This window comes from Melopsittacus undulatus, chromosome 3 (assembly GCF_012275295.1).
Source record: "Melopsittacus undulatus isolate bMelUnd1 chromosome 3, bMelUnd1.mat.Z, whole genome shotgun sequence".
Lineage (NCBI taxonomy): Eukaryota > Metazoa > Chordata > Aves > Psittaciformes > Psittaculidae > Melopsittacus > Melopsittacus undulatus.
Genome location: NC_047529.1, coordinates 69293781 through 69312742, shown reverse-complemented (window position 1 = coordinate 69312742; position 18962 = coordinate 69293781). Strand labels below are relative to the sequence as shown.

Genomic DNA, 18962 nt, shown 5'->3' with positions numbered 1-18962 from the left:
AATAGATTAATTGTTAAAATATATGTAAATACATAATTAAAATTCTGATTTCTTAATAGCTACCAAACTAACTGTAAATATGATAATGTTTGATTTTTTTTTAATACAAAATACAATGTGGCCTCAGATACCACTGACATTCTTTAACTACAGAAATAAATTCCCCACTGACTTATCTGAAAAAGATTAGTTGCCAATAGAGACTTTGGAAATAGAATTAAAAAGCACTCCAAATTCCACATAACTTAGCAGGTAATTGCTAAGCCACAGTTCCTGCCAAATGTTTGCAAAATTTGTTTTCAAGTGTTTTCAATTTGTAGAAGTAGGTTTGTTTCTGTAAGTGTATTTATAGACATCCACTTTCTGCAATGAGTTACCAAACTGTAACAACTTTATCACTGTTAAGAAAAACACTGGGTTTAGCTATTGAAAGGTAATCACAGCATGCTGAAATCATTTGAGGAAAAATCTTTATTTCAATCACATGACTCGGCACTGTGGCCATAAATAAGTTTCATAGGACAAAGACATATGAAATATCACCATAAAAAGAATGGAAGCATGTAATCAATGCTCATTATGGTCTATTTTGCCTGCCTATTCGATTGATTTATCAAGGTTTATTTCTGTTTACAGGCTTTCTGGAATGCAAGCCGCAAGCGTTAATGACATAGTTTTGGTTTTGGTTTGATTTTTTCAACCTAGTAACATCTAGGTGCTACAGAGGTAGAACTGAAGCTAAGGAAAGAAAACAACTATTTCCATTAGAAAAAAAGAACATGCAAAAAGTTAGTATTTTTAAGATGTAGTGCTGTGAGTCTGCACATGAGGATGCCAAAGGGTATCATGGAGAGAACAGTGTTGATTTAACACTTAAAATTTTCTATGGCAGGTAGTCATTGTAAAGAAGCTGAATGATTCAGACTTACTCCACACAAAATCCATTGTTAATACTTATCTATCACTAACACTGGTGAAAGAAAATCCTACGTTAACTGATGAAAGAAACAGTAAGAAGATTCTTTTTAATAAACCACTATTATTTTAAGACACAAATTCTGTTAAGTGGTAGAGTATTGCGAATACTACAGTACGATTGATGATGGAGACAAAGATAATGTTTATCTCCAATTATCATTCATGGAGGATTATCTCAAGTTATCAAGTTAATTTTCTTCAATAGTATAAAATAAAATCTCCAGAGACAGGGAGGAATCTGTGTTTCACTCCATTGTTTCAATGTGAAACATACAATCACTTGACCCGTGTTTCACAAATGCCATTTCCTTGCTTAAACTCATTTATAGATATATTCCATTGTGGTCATAAATAACTGTAACTATACAGGATCAGTGTCATCAATACTGATTACAATGAACAGAGAAAACCATAGCATTAATCTAGCTCTCCAAACTGTTCCCCTTCAGTTAAGCTTTTTGAAATGACAGCAAATAGTTGGAGTGTTTAATTATTTACTATTTCCTAAGGGAGGTAATGAGCAACAGCTGTATTTTAAGGAACTAGTTTATCAAGAGGGTTTTTTTTGTACATTGTCTTTCGCATGAATAAAGAATACAATGTACAATGTGAACTGGTTTTTACATTAGCATGATCTAGTCAAACCACATAAACCCTTTCAGCTCCAGATGTTCAGAATAGATATTACACTCTAGAGTACTTCTAAACACTTTTTAAAAAATAAATAATTTAAATGTTTTATCATGAGTTCTCATAATAAGGCTATCTCCTACATGTTGAATAAATAACAACTAAAGTTAAACACATTAGTAGGGCTTCTGTTGTGGACAATGTGTGCTTTAGGACACACCCAAAAATAAATTCATAATCTTACATTTTTCATATATAGCTTCCTTTGCAAAACTTCACATAAGATTCAGTGTTAAATACTGCCAAAAACCCCATTTAGCTCTGCAAACATCTTCGATGCATTGGCTTTGTGAGGCCAAGAGGCATAATCAACAGGAAGTCTTTTGTTTTCTTACTTTGATATACTAGGCTGTGTGGCAGAGTGAAACTTTCTGCAGTGACTTCTCAAAGTAGACCCTAATTCAATGACCTTTCCTGCACATTCTGCTGAAGATGTGTTTGAAGCTGCATTTCTTGCCTTCTGGAATAGTGTACTGTTTGCAATTTATTATACACCTTTGCTTTGATTAATTTTAGCATACTTTTAAATGAAACTGTACCAGAATTTCATTTAAAAAATCAGCAGAGAGGAAACGCCATATTGCAGGTCATAAGAAGGTAAGCATTATTCTGCTCAGTCTGAACATGTCAAGGAAAAAAGCTTGTTAACGCGAATAAAAGAATACACACGAAGAGCCTTACAGTTTTATGCCTGATCCAGAATACTACTACTGTCTCAGCCTCTTAGGGTTCCTGTAGTGGCCTCTGCAAAAGTACTGAGTTATATATAACCCACTGCCATACGAAACACTTATTTCTCTTTCAAATTTCTATTAGAGAGTGGAACTGAAAGACTGCTTTGTATAAAACAAAGCTATTTCCTGGGCAGATAAACTAAATTCCAGATTTTTTATATGCAGGTTGGCAGTTAATGCTAATTGCAGTCAAGGGAAGATGACCAAGCACATCCATCAAAAACACAACCTGACTGATTGATATTATTCCTGATCTTACTCACTAAGTGTAATGTACCACTAAGTTTCACTGTATTTGTTTCCACAATCAAAAAAGGTGAACCTGCTCAGCTTTGTGGAGCCAAGTTTCCTAGCAAATTTGAACACTGAGCTTCTGTTACCACAAGGAACAGCATGATGGAGCATGCCTGGTTTACTTTTCAAATAGCTGACACATGTCAGTTGATGTACTAATTGTATATTCTTAGAATACATCTGGTATTGTACAAGTCCCATAGAATAATCTGGAAACCAAGGTTTGCTGATACACATGTGAAAACAGAGCAATACCAATCTGCCTAGTAGCACCTAATAGACCATTAACACAGCTGCCAAAGTGCAGCTGGCTCTTTTTTTCTACTTGCTCTACTCATGTGACTGTAGTGTAATTATGGGAGTGGGAGGGAAATAGTCTAAATAGTCCTTTAAGCCTTTCCCAAATTATAGACAACATAATCCTCAAGATGAAAAACAAAATGAGTCTTGGGTCTCATTTTCACTGGTAATTGTCTCAGCAGTGCGATCTGCAAAGCTCATATTGTGAGAAACGGTTCCATAAGTTATAGCACTTTATATCCTTATGAATGCCTCATAAGACACAGAAAAGTGCATCCTAGTACACAGGATAATTTGCTACACTAATATTATTCAGATAGAACTGAAGAGATCATTAATCTGCATAGGGTTAGCTAGTGAAGCAGGAAATCTCATTGTGTCTGACTCCCACCTGTGCTTCTATTTAAAAAATAAATCCTCCAGTTAAAAACCATTCATGTAAGTCAGAATATCATCAAAGGAAAAGTACAGTACCATGCAAGTCTACAGAAATATTTAAACTTCTTTTTTTTTCAGCAGAAGAATATAATAACTTTAATGGAGGCTTCTATCAGCAAACTGTGTATCTACTTATTTTCCATAATTATGTTGTTGATTCTTTCTCCAGTTCAGTGGTCAAGTAAAATGGCATTCTTTTATTGAGAAGAGTCCAGAATCTCGAAAAAAACGTTTGCTTCCTTACAGGCTGGCATAAATACTGTTAAAACTCGTGGTCTTAAACATGCCATAGATTTATTTAACCAGTCATTTAAAAGTGCGGTTGGGGACCACAAAGTGCAGACACCTCTTGTTCCAGTGTAAAATCCATTTGGAAGAGTCAACTGGGAAAGCTATCTCAGAACACCCTGCAGGCTAACAAAGGTTACTGGCTACAGGAGTGTACAGCTCATTAGAAGAAACAGAAAAAAAGAACATTTTTACACTATGTAAACTTTATTACGGCAAGAGTTAGGGGGATTGTGTAAATGGCTGACAGTTACTATGGAACATTAATGGGAGGGAACAAGAGTGGGGAAATAAACAGATTAAGGTGACTCACGGAGGAACAAGCATAAGATATAGAGAAAAGGAGATGAAAGGAATCAATTGACTGTCCTGATTTTGATCACTGAATTCTATCCTATTTTCTCATTAAATTCTGTTTCTTCAGTTTAGGTGTGCTCCCTCTATGAGTGGGTATGATTGAACAAGAGTTTGCTTCAACCTTGATTAGCCAGCAGGTAGAAGAGGTCTGAGTACCAACAGTTAGAGTAAGGCTGCAGATCTCCAAGGCTCTGCTGTTTGAGTGCCACCAACTGGGGACACCAATGATATCTGGGACTAGTAAGTGGGTAGATTATCTAGGGCCAGCTACTGAAATGTTGTATGTTGTGTATGTATCCATAGACACACATACACACACATGCCCCTAGGAGACCTTAATCCTCATCTGGAGAGGAAGAATAGGGTGAGGCTTCTGCTGTTTGTGTTCATGTGGGGCACTGTGGTCTATTTATTTTGCTCTGTGCAGCCATGGGGTATATTTCACTCTCTCAGAAATATAAACTCTGTTTTGCTACAGTCTAAACATGAAGGCAGACCACAACAGCCTTGCATCCATCAGGCTACCAGATGAAATATTGTCTAGTACCTATGATGATCAACAATCAGGAATCATAGATCTAAACAAATTCTCAACACAAAACAGTGTTCCTGAATCATTAACTTCTATCTTTACATTCATGCATAAAAACAACTGGCATATGTCCAGAACATCATGCATCTCAAATTCCAGTAACACATTTTCACTATTTTTCTTTTTGGAATAGCCTCTCCTACAGGCTTCAGACATGAAACAGACCAAATCCAACTACTTCTGCTTAAGAGCTAAAGCAGAGGTTTTGTGAGTTTGAGAAAGAGCTCCTCTTTTCTCAGAGGCTGATATAAATTCCTGATGATTTTGTGTGCTCAGGTTTACTTCAAGTCACATACACTGTTATGGATTATTACTTGTGTCTAGTATGTATGAAAGACAGCAGACACGTTGATGCAAACATTTTCAAACAACTGGTTATTGAAGAACAACTAACCTTCTCATTTTACTCAGAGAGAGAAGAAGCCTAATTTAGAAGTGAAGTGGCTCTCCAGATTCCTCAAACCACCCTCTAGCACGCATCTATCAATTGCTGTCCTGAGAGACAGTGGCCACGGTTTCAAACATTCTCCCCACAGTCAGAAATTCTGTAATTGAAAATGATGGCATGGAGGAAAAAAAAAGAATTTGCTTAGCAGGATTCAGCTAATATCAATTTAGAGAGCTGAACAGCTCCCTGCCATGCTGCAGTTTGCCTTCTAATGACAATGTCTCCCCTATTCATTTAAGCTGCTTCCAACTGAAATACTGCTACCAGATAGGGAATTTGGGCTCAAACTTGCACACACTTGATTCCAACATAGTTTTTTTTTTTTTTCTCCAAGTGTTGCAAACAATTCTGGTTACTAGATAGCAGGTCATCATTTGTCCCAGAAAAACTGTAGGTATGAATGTTGTGTAAAATAAGATGTCCATAACACTCTGTGAGTAAAACTGCGAAAGACTATCACAGCAAACTTTGAAAAGCTCTAATGTTATTATCTCCAAATGAAGCCATGTTTCAGTTAGAAATCTTCTATCTTTTCTAATTAGACAAAAAATCACTCATATAAAATACTCAGTACAATTCTATTAATATCTACAGAACAAGCATTTAAAACAAAATTAAAAATACCTCAACACAGAACAAGGTCACCTTTCTCCCTGCCCTGTATATAACTGCTGGAGAGGCCAAAATTTCTTTAAGAACATTTTTATCTCCTTGAGAAAAATAAATCCTTTACTAATACCTCTCAACTTTTGCTCATGCCATAAGTAAAAGATGATTATAACTTGTGTCATTTAAAAAAAAAAGTCTATTGTAAGAGTGCAATTTATAAAATTCTCAAGTTGTCCAGCTGCTGAATATCTAGGTTACATTAAGCCAAATGGAGGGAGTCAGTACCTATAAAGTTTCTGGCAATGTCAACTTTGTACTTTGTAATTTTCTCTGCTGGTTTTCTCCCACTGTTCAGTTGTTTGTGAAGGCCTCAAAAATAGCTGCCTTCTGTTGACCATTTTTGCTGCTCATCATTGGCCTAGCGTACACCAAAATTGAGGGCTTAAGGTAGTAATTTCTTTTTGCAGTGCTTTCAAATAATAGCAGAAAGCAATTCCTTTTCTCTTTATTTCCTAAGGCTAATCACTTCTTTCCGTTAAGAGAGAGTACAGCAAGGAAAGGAAAACTAAAGGAAAAGTTGATATGCAAACATTTCTTCTTCAAACCTAGACAACAGAAGAACAGAAAAGGTGGTTCTTCTATTTTGGTGCTAAAACATCCCTAATTTCTTCCTTGATCCAAGAACTGATGCTCAGCTAGGGTTCCACAGTGTTGAGTAGCCAAGGCAACGTGTTCTCATTTCCTTCAATGAGGTTTCAATGCAGCATCCTCTCACAGTCTGCACAGAGGACCTATCTGTTCCTCTAGTTTAAGAAGAAAAGTACTATCAATCACAGCCATATTTTTCAACTCCATTTAAAAGTTCTGCAATGCACAAACCTAAACATTTAAAAACTATTCTCAATCTCCTCAACTATTACAGACTCATACCAAGTCTTTACATTTTAATGCCACAATCAGAATATTAATTTTAACATAGATAAAACTATTTAGTCAGATGCAGATCCTTATGCATTATTCCAGTATTTCCTTATTTGTCTTACAGAATCATAGAATGGCTTGGGATGCAGGGGCCTTTAAAGATCTAGTCCAACCCTGCTGCCTTAAGCAAGGACATTGTGCACTAGAGGCTGACTGCTTGGTAGTTCACAGGGTGCTCTTTATTAGCCTTTTAAAAATAGGTGTGATATTCCCTTTTATTAAATCACTGACTGCCATGGCTTTTCAAATACAATGGAGAATGGGTCTGCAACTATACCAGTCAAAACCCTCAGGATCCTGGGATGTATCTCATCAATGTTATTCAGGTTACCCTTCCTGTATAACAGAGTTAAAAGTGCAGTATGGTCACGTTGCACTAATTTTATCAATGTGAAATTAAAGATCTTTTTCAATGCTATGGTTTCTGACTTTTCTGAAGAGTGCTTTATATTATATAAATATATACTTGTTACTTAATGAGGGGACATCTGTTATCAAACTTGTAGAGAGGGATACAAAGAAACATCTGAAACTGCTGCACTGTCAGCACGGAGCATGTTCTGCATTATCAATATTTGAACCTTTAATGTTTCCCTGCTGAAACCTTCATAAGCTTTTACTTCGAGTTGTTTGGAAAAGGACATGTTATTCACCATATATAATGTATGATCATCTTGAAGAACTCTGATTTTGATTTGATCTTGGCTGTCAGCTCTTTGAGGTTAAATAGTTGACCCTGATATGAAATAGGCAGGAACTAAATGCCTGTTCCCTGAACATGACATAATGTTCTCTCCATCTCAATCTGGAAATATTGTGCAATGTGAACAACCTGAAAAATGAAAATATGAATAAAGTAGTAACTTAAGCCTCCAAATAAAAAAGATATTTTTCCAAAATATTTTCATCCTCTTGTTTGCTTCTTTCTTTTCTTCATTTTCTTTTCAAATACACCATGCTTCTTTTTGGTGATTGCACAGGCTTAAAGATTTATTCTGGCAGTGATTCTAAGCTATCTTATATCACTAAATTTTGGAAATCTCAAAAACATACACAAGTAAAGAAGAAAATGGAAAAGAAATGAGATTCTAAGTCAGATTTCCAGATTAAAAAAAAAAGTGTACGCATGTTCAGTTTTAATTTTTTCTCAGTGCTTAAAACTTCCGAAATTATCCTGAGAACTGGTTTAGATGTGGATATGTTGTTGTATGTCATAGCAGTGGATATATGGAATATAAAAAGTTAATTATTATATATATCGTTCCATCTCACAGACATTTTACAATCAGAATTTACTTGCAAATAATTAGAAGATATACACAGAACCAAGCAAAATATTTATCTTCACCATGAAGTTGTACATGTTAAGAATTGATCAAGCCTCTGTTTTTCCATGCTATGTAGCTGAAGGGATCCAATACAGGCCATTCTCTTACGTTTCTTCAATCACTTAGACCACATTAGCCCAAATCAAACAAAACCAGCTACATTAATGACTGTTTTTACTGACTGTCTAAACTACATCATTGATAAATAAGTCTTTAAGTGCTTCCACAGAGCATGTGACCTGCCAGCCATGGACTTCAGAGAGCACAAAGTGAGGGTGAGAGAATAACTTTGTCATTATTATATTCAATCCTCATTGTTCAGGACATAGGATAATTATATGCACCCCCAAGGTGTATTTAAACATTTATTTTGTTCCCATTAGTCATTTTTCCTAGAGTGGTTTTAGATCCACCAACAAATCAAGACCCCTGCACAGATGAGGAAAAACTTTTGGCAAGTCAGATTCAATGATTTTGACCAAACTCAGACCTACTGTGCACACTATTAATGCCAGCAGCATTTTACCCTGTACACATACTGCTATCTGAACACATTCACATCTTGCTAGCTTAAACAAAAGCAATTAAAAACCTTAAGCTTATTTCATCAAATGATTTTATACTGGCATTATACTGCAAAGCACTACTATTTTTATGACAGGGTACTTTCTTGTTATTAGGAATTGTTCCTTCTCCCTTAAATCTTCCATTACACACAAAACCTTACAAAACATAAATTAGTCAATTAGTAACCAGGTGTCCTTCTGTTGTGACACGTTTCATCATGTGTACTACAGAATCTTGTTGTTGATCCTGTAGCACTGAACTTACTTTTTAATAATAATTTTGTGATAAATGGCTGGCACAACAGAAGCATTATTTCATGACCACCATGGCATGACATATAAAGGGATCATAGGATTCTCAGTTAAACAGATTTTCCTCTCCTTACTGGAAAAATATGTTGTCATTCAATAGTTCATGATGAATAATAAGCTAGCTTGAAAAAATGACACCATTCTTCCAGCCTCAGTGACTTTCTTTAAAATCAGAATAGCTAACAGGACAAAATCTGAATAAAACTTTGTATTCATGTCAGAATGCATATGTATTTTGGTTTGGATTCTAAGTTATAATGGAGTACTTAGGATCTACACCTGGAAATTATTTACTTGAAGGTTGGAAAGGTGAATAGCTCTTTTGGTTAAAGCTGAAATTAGAGAAGGAATAAGGGTGTGTATATTTATTGTGGTCACACAACAAAAATATAAGGCAAGTAAACTCAGGAAGAAAAACTATAAATTCTCCAAACTTTTTTCTTTGTCATTGTATATTATGAGCTGAAGCTGAAAGGATTTGCTTACTTAGAAATCTTTCTCACTAACCACAAAGCAATAAAGTTATGGTCTGATTTAGCAGGGAACATAAAAAAAGAAATCCTGCAGAGATTTATAGTTAATACAACTACTCAACCTAGCTAGCAACATTTTCTATGGTGGATATTACAACTGATCTTTCAGAACAATAATGGCCTCTTAGCATTTCAAACTGAATAGAAGAGTACTTCCTCCACTTGTTATTGCACCACTCATAAAAAACTTTCTCTTTTAATGCCTCAGGAAAGTAAGACTGAGTAAGTTCACTACCAGTTGCTTGTTAGAACATCCAAAAGCTTAATGCAGCAGGCTCTACTCAAGTTATGGCTGGCATAGATGTGCATTATCAACCCTTAGCTAAGGCAAAAGGTCATTCATTTTTCTTTAGGCTTTTGTCTGAGTGATATCAATGTGGGAAATTTTATCCTAAGCCCTGGATGACCTATGTTAGCTGTGTGCATATATTCTCTCGTTTCCGTGAAGAGAAAGCAAGGTGGAAAGCTGCATAACATAAAGTATACTTGTTAATAGTCCATAAACCAGGTGGTTCTTAAAAATGTTCATTGTGATGTCAAAATATTTACTACAGTTCTGTTTCCTTTTACATCTGCTAATAATAATGTTTTCTAGATACGTTTGCTATAAAACCTCACTGGTGTATTTATATGTTTGTTTCCTGGGTGTTTTTTTTGCCTCTTTTTCCATTATAAACTAACTTCAAATCCAATAGTTTCCCTCTGGTTAAAAAAATAACAGAAGGACAAAGCACGTTCTGTTTCATCCTATGGATAGCTGATTATTGCATTGAAAATTGTGACGCTAGAGAAATGCATTACTAAAATGTTCAGAGTCAAGTCTGTGAAAGACAACAAACAAAAAAGAAACAATAATTAAAAAAAAATCTATATCATAACTAACATCCAGTTACATGTTTAAAAATTGGCTCAGGACTTTAATAAATAAAACAGATCTCATTCTTTTTAATATTAGTACCACAGTTTCATTTTTATGGCTTTATATACATCTTTTTTGGGCTGTCACTTTAACAGTTCATTACCACAGGTATAAATGAGCAGGAATTGGAACTCAGGATTTTTTGTTTTTTGGTTTTTGTTTTTTTTTTTAGCTAATGAATGTTTGCATTCTCAAATGTTTACATTTCTTCAAAAAATAATGATTCTTGTGCAAGAAATACTAAAAACAAATATTTGGGATGACATTGCAGGTACTGACAATGGTATTTTGTACTTTTAAGTTTTACAATCAGTTGAAGCCAACACAGAATGCCAACTGCTCCGTAAAGTGGTGGAAATATTTTCCCCAGAGCCTCCAGAAACATGTTCCTAAACCCTCCCCCATGCTGGCACTAAAACACACAGCAAGCCAAATTAGAAAATTGATCTGGCATAAACCTAACCCCCCAAAACCAAGACAAGAGGCAGTTTTCAGTATCAAGGTACCGATCTGGTTCACTGCATGGCAGCACAAGTGCCGATGCCAGAACAAGAGAGACAAGGAATGTCAGCTTGGGGAGGGGATGCAATGGAGAGTGGGGAGAACGGCAATTATGGAGCTGCTTCATTACATTCTGAACAGACTTTGCTTCTGTTCACATTTCTCTCTTTAGACAAACATTTTTGAAGATGGACAAAACAGACTGGCATTTGTTGGTGAAAAGTCTCAGTTTGAATTAATTTTTATTTCTGTTAAATTACTTTCTGGTTTGGGGATGTAGAGAAGCATTAAGCTCTACCTTTACAGAAACTATTTTGAAAGCATCTCAGACATTTGAAGTACATAATTGTCAGCAAAAGAAAAAGAAAATACTAACTGGAAACCTAAGCAAAATTTTAGTTATATATACAAATTTAACAATTGAAGACCAACTGGCACTTAATTTTACTAATCTGATTCTTGTATCCCAAGACTACACAGTGTCATTAACCTTGTCTTTATTCCTTTAGCTATTCTGATAGTTAATATCAGAAGTTATTCAACAGAAAGCTAGATGGTTTTCGTTTTTTTTTCCACTGGAAAAAAAAATGTATCTCATATTCCTGAACACAGAAAATATAATGTGAAAAGCCAGTATCTCCTAGCAGTATATGTATTCTTATACTACCATGCAGATAATGTGTAAAGGTTATTTTAATATGGCTTGACCCATTCGGATTCCTGAGCCACTGTTAGGTGAACTGCTATTGGTTAGAACAAAAAACTATAAATCTGTATTAAAAGAAGCCATGCTGATGTGAAATATTTTATAATCCAATTTATGCTATGGTAAACTTTGGTTGTAAATCTGACTTCATTCAATCCCTGAAGGATTAGTTTAACTGGATTTCACTGTGAGGTTCAACTATATAGACAAGACCCACATAATGATTCCAGTAGATTTTTGAAGCCAGAGAAGAGGGAGATAGTTCTAGAATCAAAAAATCATGCAACAACTTCTAAATGGTCAATACTCAAAACCAGGTTATTTCTTAAGAAAAACATAAACTGGACAGGGATGCAGACAGTAAATTCACAGTCTCTGCTGCTTAACTTGCAATATGATACAGTCTCTAGAATAGTTTTTTTCAGACTGCCTTTTTTAGTGATAGTGAAACACAGGCAGTACCTCATTTACTAGAAACGCACAAAAAAAAAAAAGGCTAGTCAGAAAGGGCTTTTGAGGCTTTTTCACTTTTGAGGTTACAAAAGTCCTCCAAGCCAGCCACTCCTATAGCAATCATCTTGTAACATCCTCAGTCAAACACTAGAAGGCACAGGGAAGAAGAACAAAAATGGGCAGAGAAGTGGTGATCGAAATAAGATTTTAATTGTTCATATAATCTTTCATTAAAAACAGCTATTTTTTTATATTAAACGTATTATGAAAAGGTAGCCTGTCTCAGTCTGGCCACACATATGGGCAACATCATCAACATGATTCTACAAGAGAGTACATACCACACCTGCCTCAACTCATCCTTGGCTAACAAACATCCAGCCTCTGCTGCTGTGTAACAGTGATGAACTTTTTGAAAGACAGTTGTGTTCTCCTGAGGGACCCGGCTAGTTCCTAGTGCAGGAACTGACAGCTGAAAATAATGTTTCTTTCAAACAGCTATTAACATAGAATAGTCGTACTGGCAAAGCTGAGGAGAAAAGGACAAGCAAGCTCCTACAAGCACGGTCTCTTCTCAAGAGGTTTCTCCTTTTTCATATTTCCGTTCTGTCCCAGCAATGACCAGCAATATTGTACTAAGGCATGGTGGAATACCACCATTTTGGGGTGTGTAGCTTCTGATAGGCTTAACATAAAATCTGGACTCTGGTCAGACACAGAGCTTACAAGGGTACATTTACGTTAGCTTTTTAGCTCAGATAATAAGCATGCTTTTGGGGTGAATCTCCCACCTCTCAGTTTAGCATGCTTTGGTTCACATCATGAATAGAATATGGAGCTCATGAACTAGCCTCACTTCAGATAAGAACTAAGCCAAAAGAACATGCTTAGACACACCTGATTCATTTCAGCTGCTAATGGACATTCAGCCCATGGTCCATAGTAGAGTAATTCTGAAGAAAATTTCCTGACAAGCGAGCTGGGTCCTTAGAATCAAACACAAGTCCTCTCCCAAATCTGTCTCCTTTCACTCTCACTGTGACATGCTTTTTTCTAATATAGGTAAAACTGAAGTATCAATAGTCAGATTTTTTTCCTCAGTTGGTTTCAAATATTACCCAAATGTTTAAATTATGTTATTAATTCTAGTATTATATATAATTAATGTCACATGCATATCATATTATGTATAGAAGTCCTCAGCATAACAGCAGAAGTATAAGCACATTGCACAACCCAAAATTCAAGCTTTAAATAAAAATAAATCTAAAAAAAGGTCAAGAACTATAAAGCACAGTAATTAAATAACGAAACACAGTCCATATTCTGCATGTGGTGTCCATAACTTAGCTGTGATATGTTACTTTCAGAAATTTATTGTATGCTTTTTCTGACATTTGTAGCTGCCCTATCTATCACAGTTAAGAGTGAAGATGTACTTTCCATGGGACTCTTCCTCCCTAATGATCTCTTTTTCAATTTGCTGGCAACTATGCACATACTGATTCTGTTTCCCTTCAGATACAGGAAGGTATTTTTTCCCTCCCTTTTAAGTTCTTCCCACAGACTGAGCTTTATAATACTAGTCCAACTCATATATTGTTATTTTCCCTGTCCCAGCCTGAATCACTCCCATTCATCTTGTCACAGTTTTTTACTTCTCTCATGTCTGCCTTTTGCCACAGAGCCACTTAGTTGTACAGTCTTGTGTAGAAAAAGCAAAAGCTTTCTCAGTTTTTCAATCCTTTTCCTCTCCCTAGCATTACCCTTACTAGGGATACATGATACATGTTTGCCACTGTGTACATGCAGTCATATTTGTGTATATTTCTGCTCATGGATATTAAAGTGGAGAAAGAAATCATTCAAAACCAGATCAAAATCCTCTATTTAAATTATATTTTAACAACACAGAATAACAAAATAATTAATTTAGAATTAGCAGAATACCGTTACCTGCTTTTTGTAGACGTTTTTCAAAATCCTTCTGAGCAAGTAAAGTATTCTATTACTTCCAGCTATTCCACTCTCTACATAGTTTTGTATGTGACACTCTCCAAAGTGTAACATGTACAACTCAAACAGTAAAGTCCATGAGTCTAAAAGTACTGAAATACACTTCAGGAGAAGTGGGACTGTAATGGTTTCTGCCTGAAGTCAGAACATATTTTTTTCACATTCCTTCCTTCCTTCCTATAGAAGAAGGGCAGCGGACAGGCTGAAAAGTCAAAGTGAAAGAGCTGGGACACTATCAGAGCTTAAGGAATTTAAAACTGAGAAATCAAATACATAGCTTCATCAGTAATTTCTGCTCTTGCACCTTATGAGGTGTATCTTATGAGATCTTTCAAGGCTCTGAGGAGCATCAACTACTTTCCTTCAGAACTATATGACTGGAAAGGATTACCTGGACACTAAACTGATCCTCCACTGTCTCTGGCAATTAAGATATACTTCTTAAGCCCAGACTTTTCTGCCAGAACATTAAGTTTGGGTCTATTCAAGTTCCCCAAATCTACAAGTGATATAAACCATCCCAGAACCATTACAAAAAATATTAAGTATGTAGTGAAAAAAAAAAGCCCTCTAACCCCACATAAATATACTCCTAGTCCAAGTATCTTAGCGGTATCAAGGGTACTGCCAATGTCCTTGTTCTCTACCACAGCAGGAAATTTGTTAATGAAAGTGTCCTGATGTATGCAGAAATCAGAAACAGATGGGCTGACCACCTCGCTTCAATCTACCAACTGGTTTTCCTGTGTATTTGCCAATTTCATTTACTCTATTAATCTTACAGATCAAAGTGAAATTTAAACCAATTGAGATTTGGGATAGCATGACTCCAGGGAACATGTTCTCCCTGGAAATCTAAGCTCTTGTATTTTGCCAAGTCCCTTCTCTGCACTTCTTGAAAACTTATTTTCTCTCCTGCTAAATATCACACTCACTGGACTTGAATTTTTTTTGTTGCACTTGAACTGCCCGCCACTCTTAAGGCAAAAGTGACCGACCCTACACAACAAGCAGGACTAAGAGATGCAGAAGAGCAGACGGCTTCTCTTGGTAACTTGTGAGTGCTTCATAGGTACAACAAACTTCCACACGATGAACCTACCCTGCAAAACTCAGATGAGCAGTTTTCCCTTTCAGTAATCAGGGTAGCTCAACCTCTCATTTTAACCTCCATTTAAAGTCTTTTGAGCAACACCCATGTAAATCTACATTCATATTTTGACCTCTTATGCACTTACAAATGGAAGTGGAAGGGACTGCATTTTTCCTAACCCCGCTGATAATATTTTGGCTCCTTTTAAAGTTAAATATATTTTACTTCTTCAGTTTATTAGTTACTGCTAACTAGTATATACCATTTTTATATGGCTACACTGTACAATAAAATAATAATAAAAAAGTAGCTCCTGAAAAGGCTAAACATTCTATAAATTAATTATTTTCCTGATTTTTTTCATGAAATTAGGATTGCTAAAAGCATTCCATGGACTATCATAATTACCAGTAATAACATACAAACTAATGCATTTCTGCAATTTCAGTCCATTACCTTTAGATTTGTCATTTGTTATTTCTATCTTACAAAAAGAAGTTAAACATTTTTATACTTAAAGCAAGAATTTAACACAAACATAGCAATTACTGAATTTCTTACAAGCCAAAAGTAAAGAATGGTATCTCTTTTAAGTGAGGTCTCAAAGATACCTGGTGACCTTCATCATCCATAGTGCCTACTATGCATGACACTACCTGGGACAGAAATTTTGTCTTTCACTGCCTATTTTAATAGAGTCTACAATGCTGTGTCTACAAAATACCTAAATAAGCAAACAGAAACTACTAATATTCCTCAAAATCCAAACAACTCTTATTTCTTACTGAGCAGCCTAAAAGCCATGCAAACTGCAACAGATCATTTATAACATTTTGGGGAGAAAAACTGTTTTTCTATTCATGTAAGTGGTGGCTAAACATAGCATGTATTCCGAACTACAAGGGTTACTCAGATTATAGAGTGTGCCAGGCTGCCTTAGTGACAAAAAGTTTTATGCCACCTCTCTGACAGCCACAGAAACCTCAACAGTGCTCCTGTTCCAGCAAATACAACTGTATAAGCTTGAGAGAAGGTATCAGCTTTAGCACTGCAAAAGGACCACCAAGCTTTCTTTGAATAAGCAAGAGAACATGGGAAAAAAACAGGCTCATACTTGAGCCTTGTCTCATTTTAAAGAGTAACAACCAAAACCCACACAACACAGTGCAGTATTCTCAGACCACTGTCAACTCAAAGAAGCACTTTTAAATAAATTAGAACAACCTATACTTTTTCTTCAATATAGTCACTGACCCTGTAATTGCTAGTATATTAGAAAATCCTAAACTCTTATAAGTGCATAAATCTGCTTACTCTTTATGATAATCTAGATACTGATACAGCAGAAGGTGTAAAGGCCTAGATTTTGCAGACCTGACCCAAAAACAACTACACAGGTAAAATCACTAGGTTGATGAAAATCAAAGATGGTTATTTAGTTCTAATGCCTGAGAGCTGTTCACTTATTAACAGAACATAGCCAACAAAATGCACAATCCCATGCTGTAAAGGCAAACCAGTTAATTACTCTAAAAGTCTAAAAAATATTTAAACCTCTCCCCTCACTAAAAACTTTCTAATGCACAGGACTTACCTTGAAGTCCCTTACTTGAAAGAAATGCATGATGAATACTTTTGCATACATAACGCCAAAGACACAGATGCGGGATTGTTTCTGCCAGTAACAATGAGGGTTCCAAAGCCAAAATACTAACAGTTCTTCCAGGATTCAAAGGCTCCTCCAGAAATAAAGACTACTGTGCTCCAAGTACTTCACAGTCACATAATCAAGAGACTTACAAGAATTTTTACCATCAGATCATTTGTATGACAGTTTTCATAAGAACTAAAGCACAAGCCTCTTTAGTTGAGAATTAACTATTGTCCTCTTTAAGTACAGCTAAATGAGAAAGTAGGGAGATAAGGTCAGGCAGGTTCAAAGTGAATTCAATAAACCAATACTAATAAACTGAAACAGAAAACTCATCTCAATGAAGAGATCACAGAGAAAGGGGGAGCTGGGAAGGGTAATATCTATCCAGTGAGCCAGAGAAGGATCTTCCCTTTTTCTTAACACCTGGAAAACAGATTATAATACTGTTTCCCATGGCATTCTCCTGGAGAAACTGGCTGTTCATGTCTTCGGTAGGTATACTCCTCACTGGGTAAAAAACTGGCCAGATGGATGAGCCGAAAGAGTAGTGGTGAATAAAGCTATACCCAGTCAGCAGCTGGTCACAAGTGATGCTTTGCAGGGCTCAATACTGGGGCCAGTTCTCTTTAACATTTTTATGAACAATCTGGATGAAGGGATAGAGTGCACCCTCAGTAAGTTTGCAAACAACAGCAAGTTGGATGGGAGTGTTGATCTGGTTGAGGGTATGAAGGGCCAAGGCCAATTGTATGAGATTCAACAAGTCAAAGTGCCATGGCCTGCACTTGGGTCACAACAACCCCATGCAACACTACAGGCTTGTGGAACAGTGGCTGGAAAGCTGCCAAGTTGGAAAAAGACCTGGGGGTGTTGGTCAACAGCAGCTGAATATGAGCAAGGACTGCATCCAGTTGGCCAACAAGGCCAACAGCATCCTGGCTTGTATCAGAAACAGTGTGGCCAGCAGGGCTAGAGCAGTAACCATCCCCCCTGTACTCAGCACTGGTGAGGCCGCACCTCAAATACTGTGCTCAGTTCTGGGCCCCTCACTGTTTTTAAAGAGCCAAACCGGAAGTTATCATGAAAAAATACTGAAAATGTTATATTTAAAAGACTTTTAAACATGACTTCATAAAAATAGATGTGAAAAAAATAATTTTAATTTGGAACATTATGTTACAATGAATGGGTCAGAATTATCTGTATAAAAAATAGAATGTTACAGGAGAAGCTGAACGTGTCTTCATTATGTAATAGAAACACGAAGCAAAGAGGAAAATCTACTGTGCAAGAAAGAAAGCCTTTGCAGAAACAAACAACCAGAAGCCTACCTGTTGGAGGTCCAGTGTAATGGTCACATAATGATACTCAATTCCATTCTGGATACTAGGGCTTTGCCACCAAGTGTTCTTGCCATCAATTGCATTTGTTATCGGATGTCGTTCTGATAAAACAGAAGAAATGCATTAATATATTTCAAAATAAAAAAAAAGTTTAGATGTTTTTAGATCTAAAATCTAGAATACAATTGCAGAACTAATGAGGCAGCATTTTAAAATAAAACCCAGGAAATTAATTTTTATTTTAATCTTGGGACACAATCATGCTTATTACTGAAATACTAATCTAACATTAGTTGTTAATTTTGGTTAAGATCACAAGGAAGTGATTTAGAATATCTAACTGCAGTTGGAGGTTCTCCTGATTGCACAAAAAATGTAGGCATCTAAATGCAGTGAACACTTCCTGAAGCCTTAGTTTCAAATACTGTAAAGTCATTAAATGTTGAAACAGAAACAACAAATCAGGAAGGTGAGATACGTTGTGCAAGGAAAGCAGAGATAAAGGAATACTGCTACTTGCATTTCTAAGACATTCCTAAGGACATAGAAATAATTCAGGAAATAATTCAGAAATCTTTACAGAGGAAATGATTCAGAAATCTTTAGAGACTATATTTCACAACTGGAAAATTGTCTGACTCACATACATACATACAAAGGAGGTTTCACTGGTTAAAATCCGTACCTAAGTCCAAGATGCATTACTTTTCATGTCTACATTTACTTTGCTGCAGTGTCCCAAATTAATTCCAAATAATCAGGATAAGAATTTATTTAGATAATTGAATTCTTCCTAGATTTTTAAGAGCTCCTAAATTATTGAAATTTG

At 35.9% G+C, this 18962-nt stretch overlaps 1 protein-coding gene across 1 annotated transcript in view; it reads right to left on the bottom strand.

Annotated features, from left to right (window-relative positions):
* The window catches only part of LAMA2 (laminin subunit alpha 2), a 361887-nt gene that overhangs the window by 244926 nt on the left and 97999 nt on the right, over positions 1-18962 (bottom strand). Inside the window, exon 3 of the mRNA XM_031054109.2 lies at positions 18122-18234. Within this exon, the coding sequence (XP_030909969.2) occupies positions 18122-18234 (113 nt within the window). The remainder of the gene's footprint in view (positions 1-18121; positions 18235-18962) is intronic.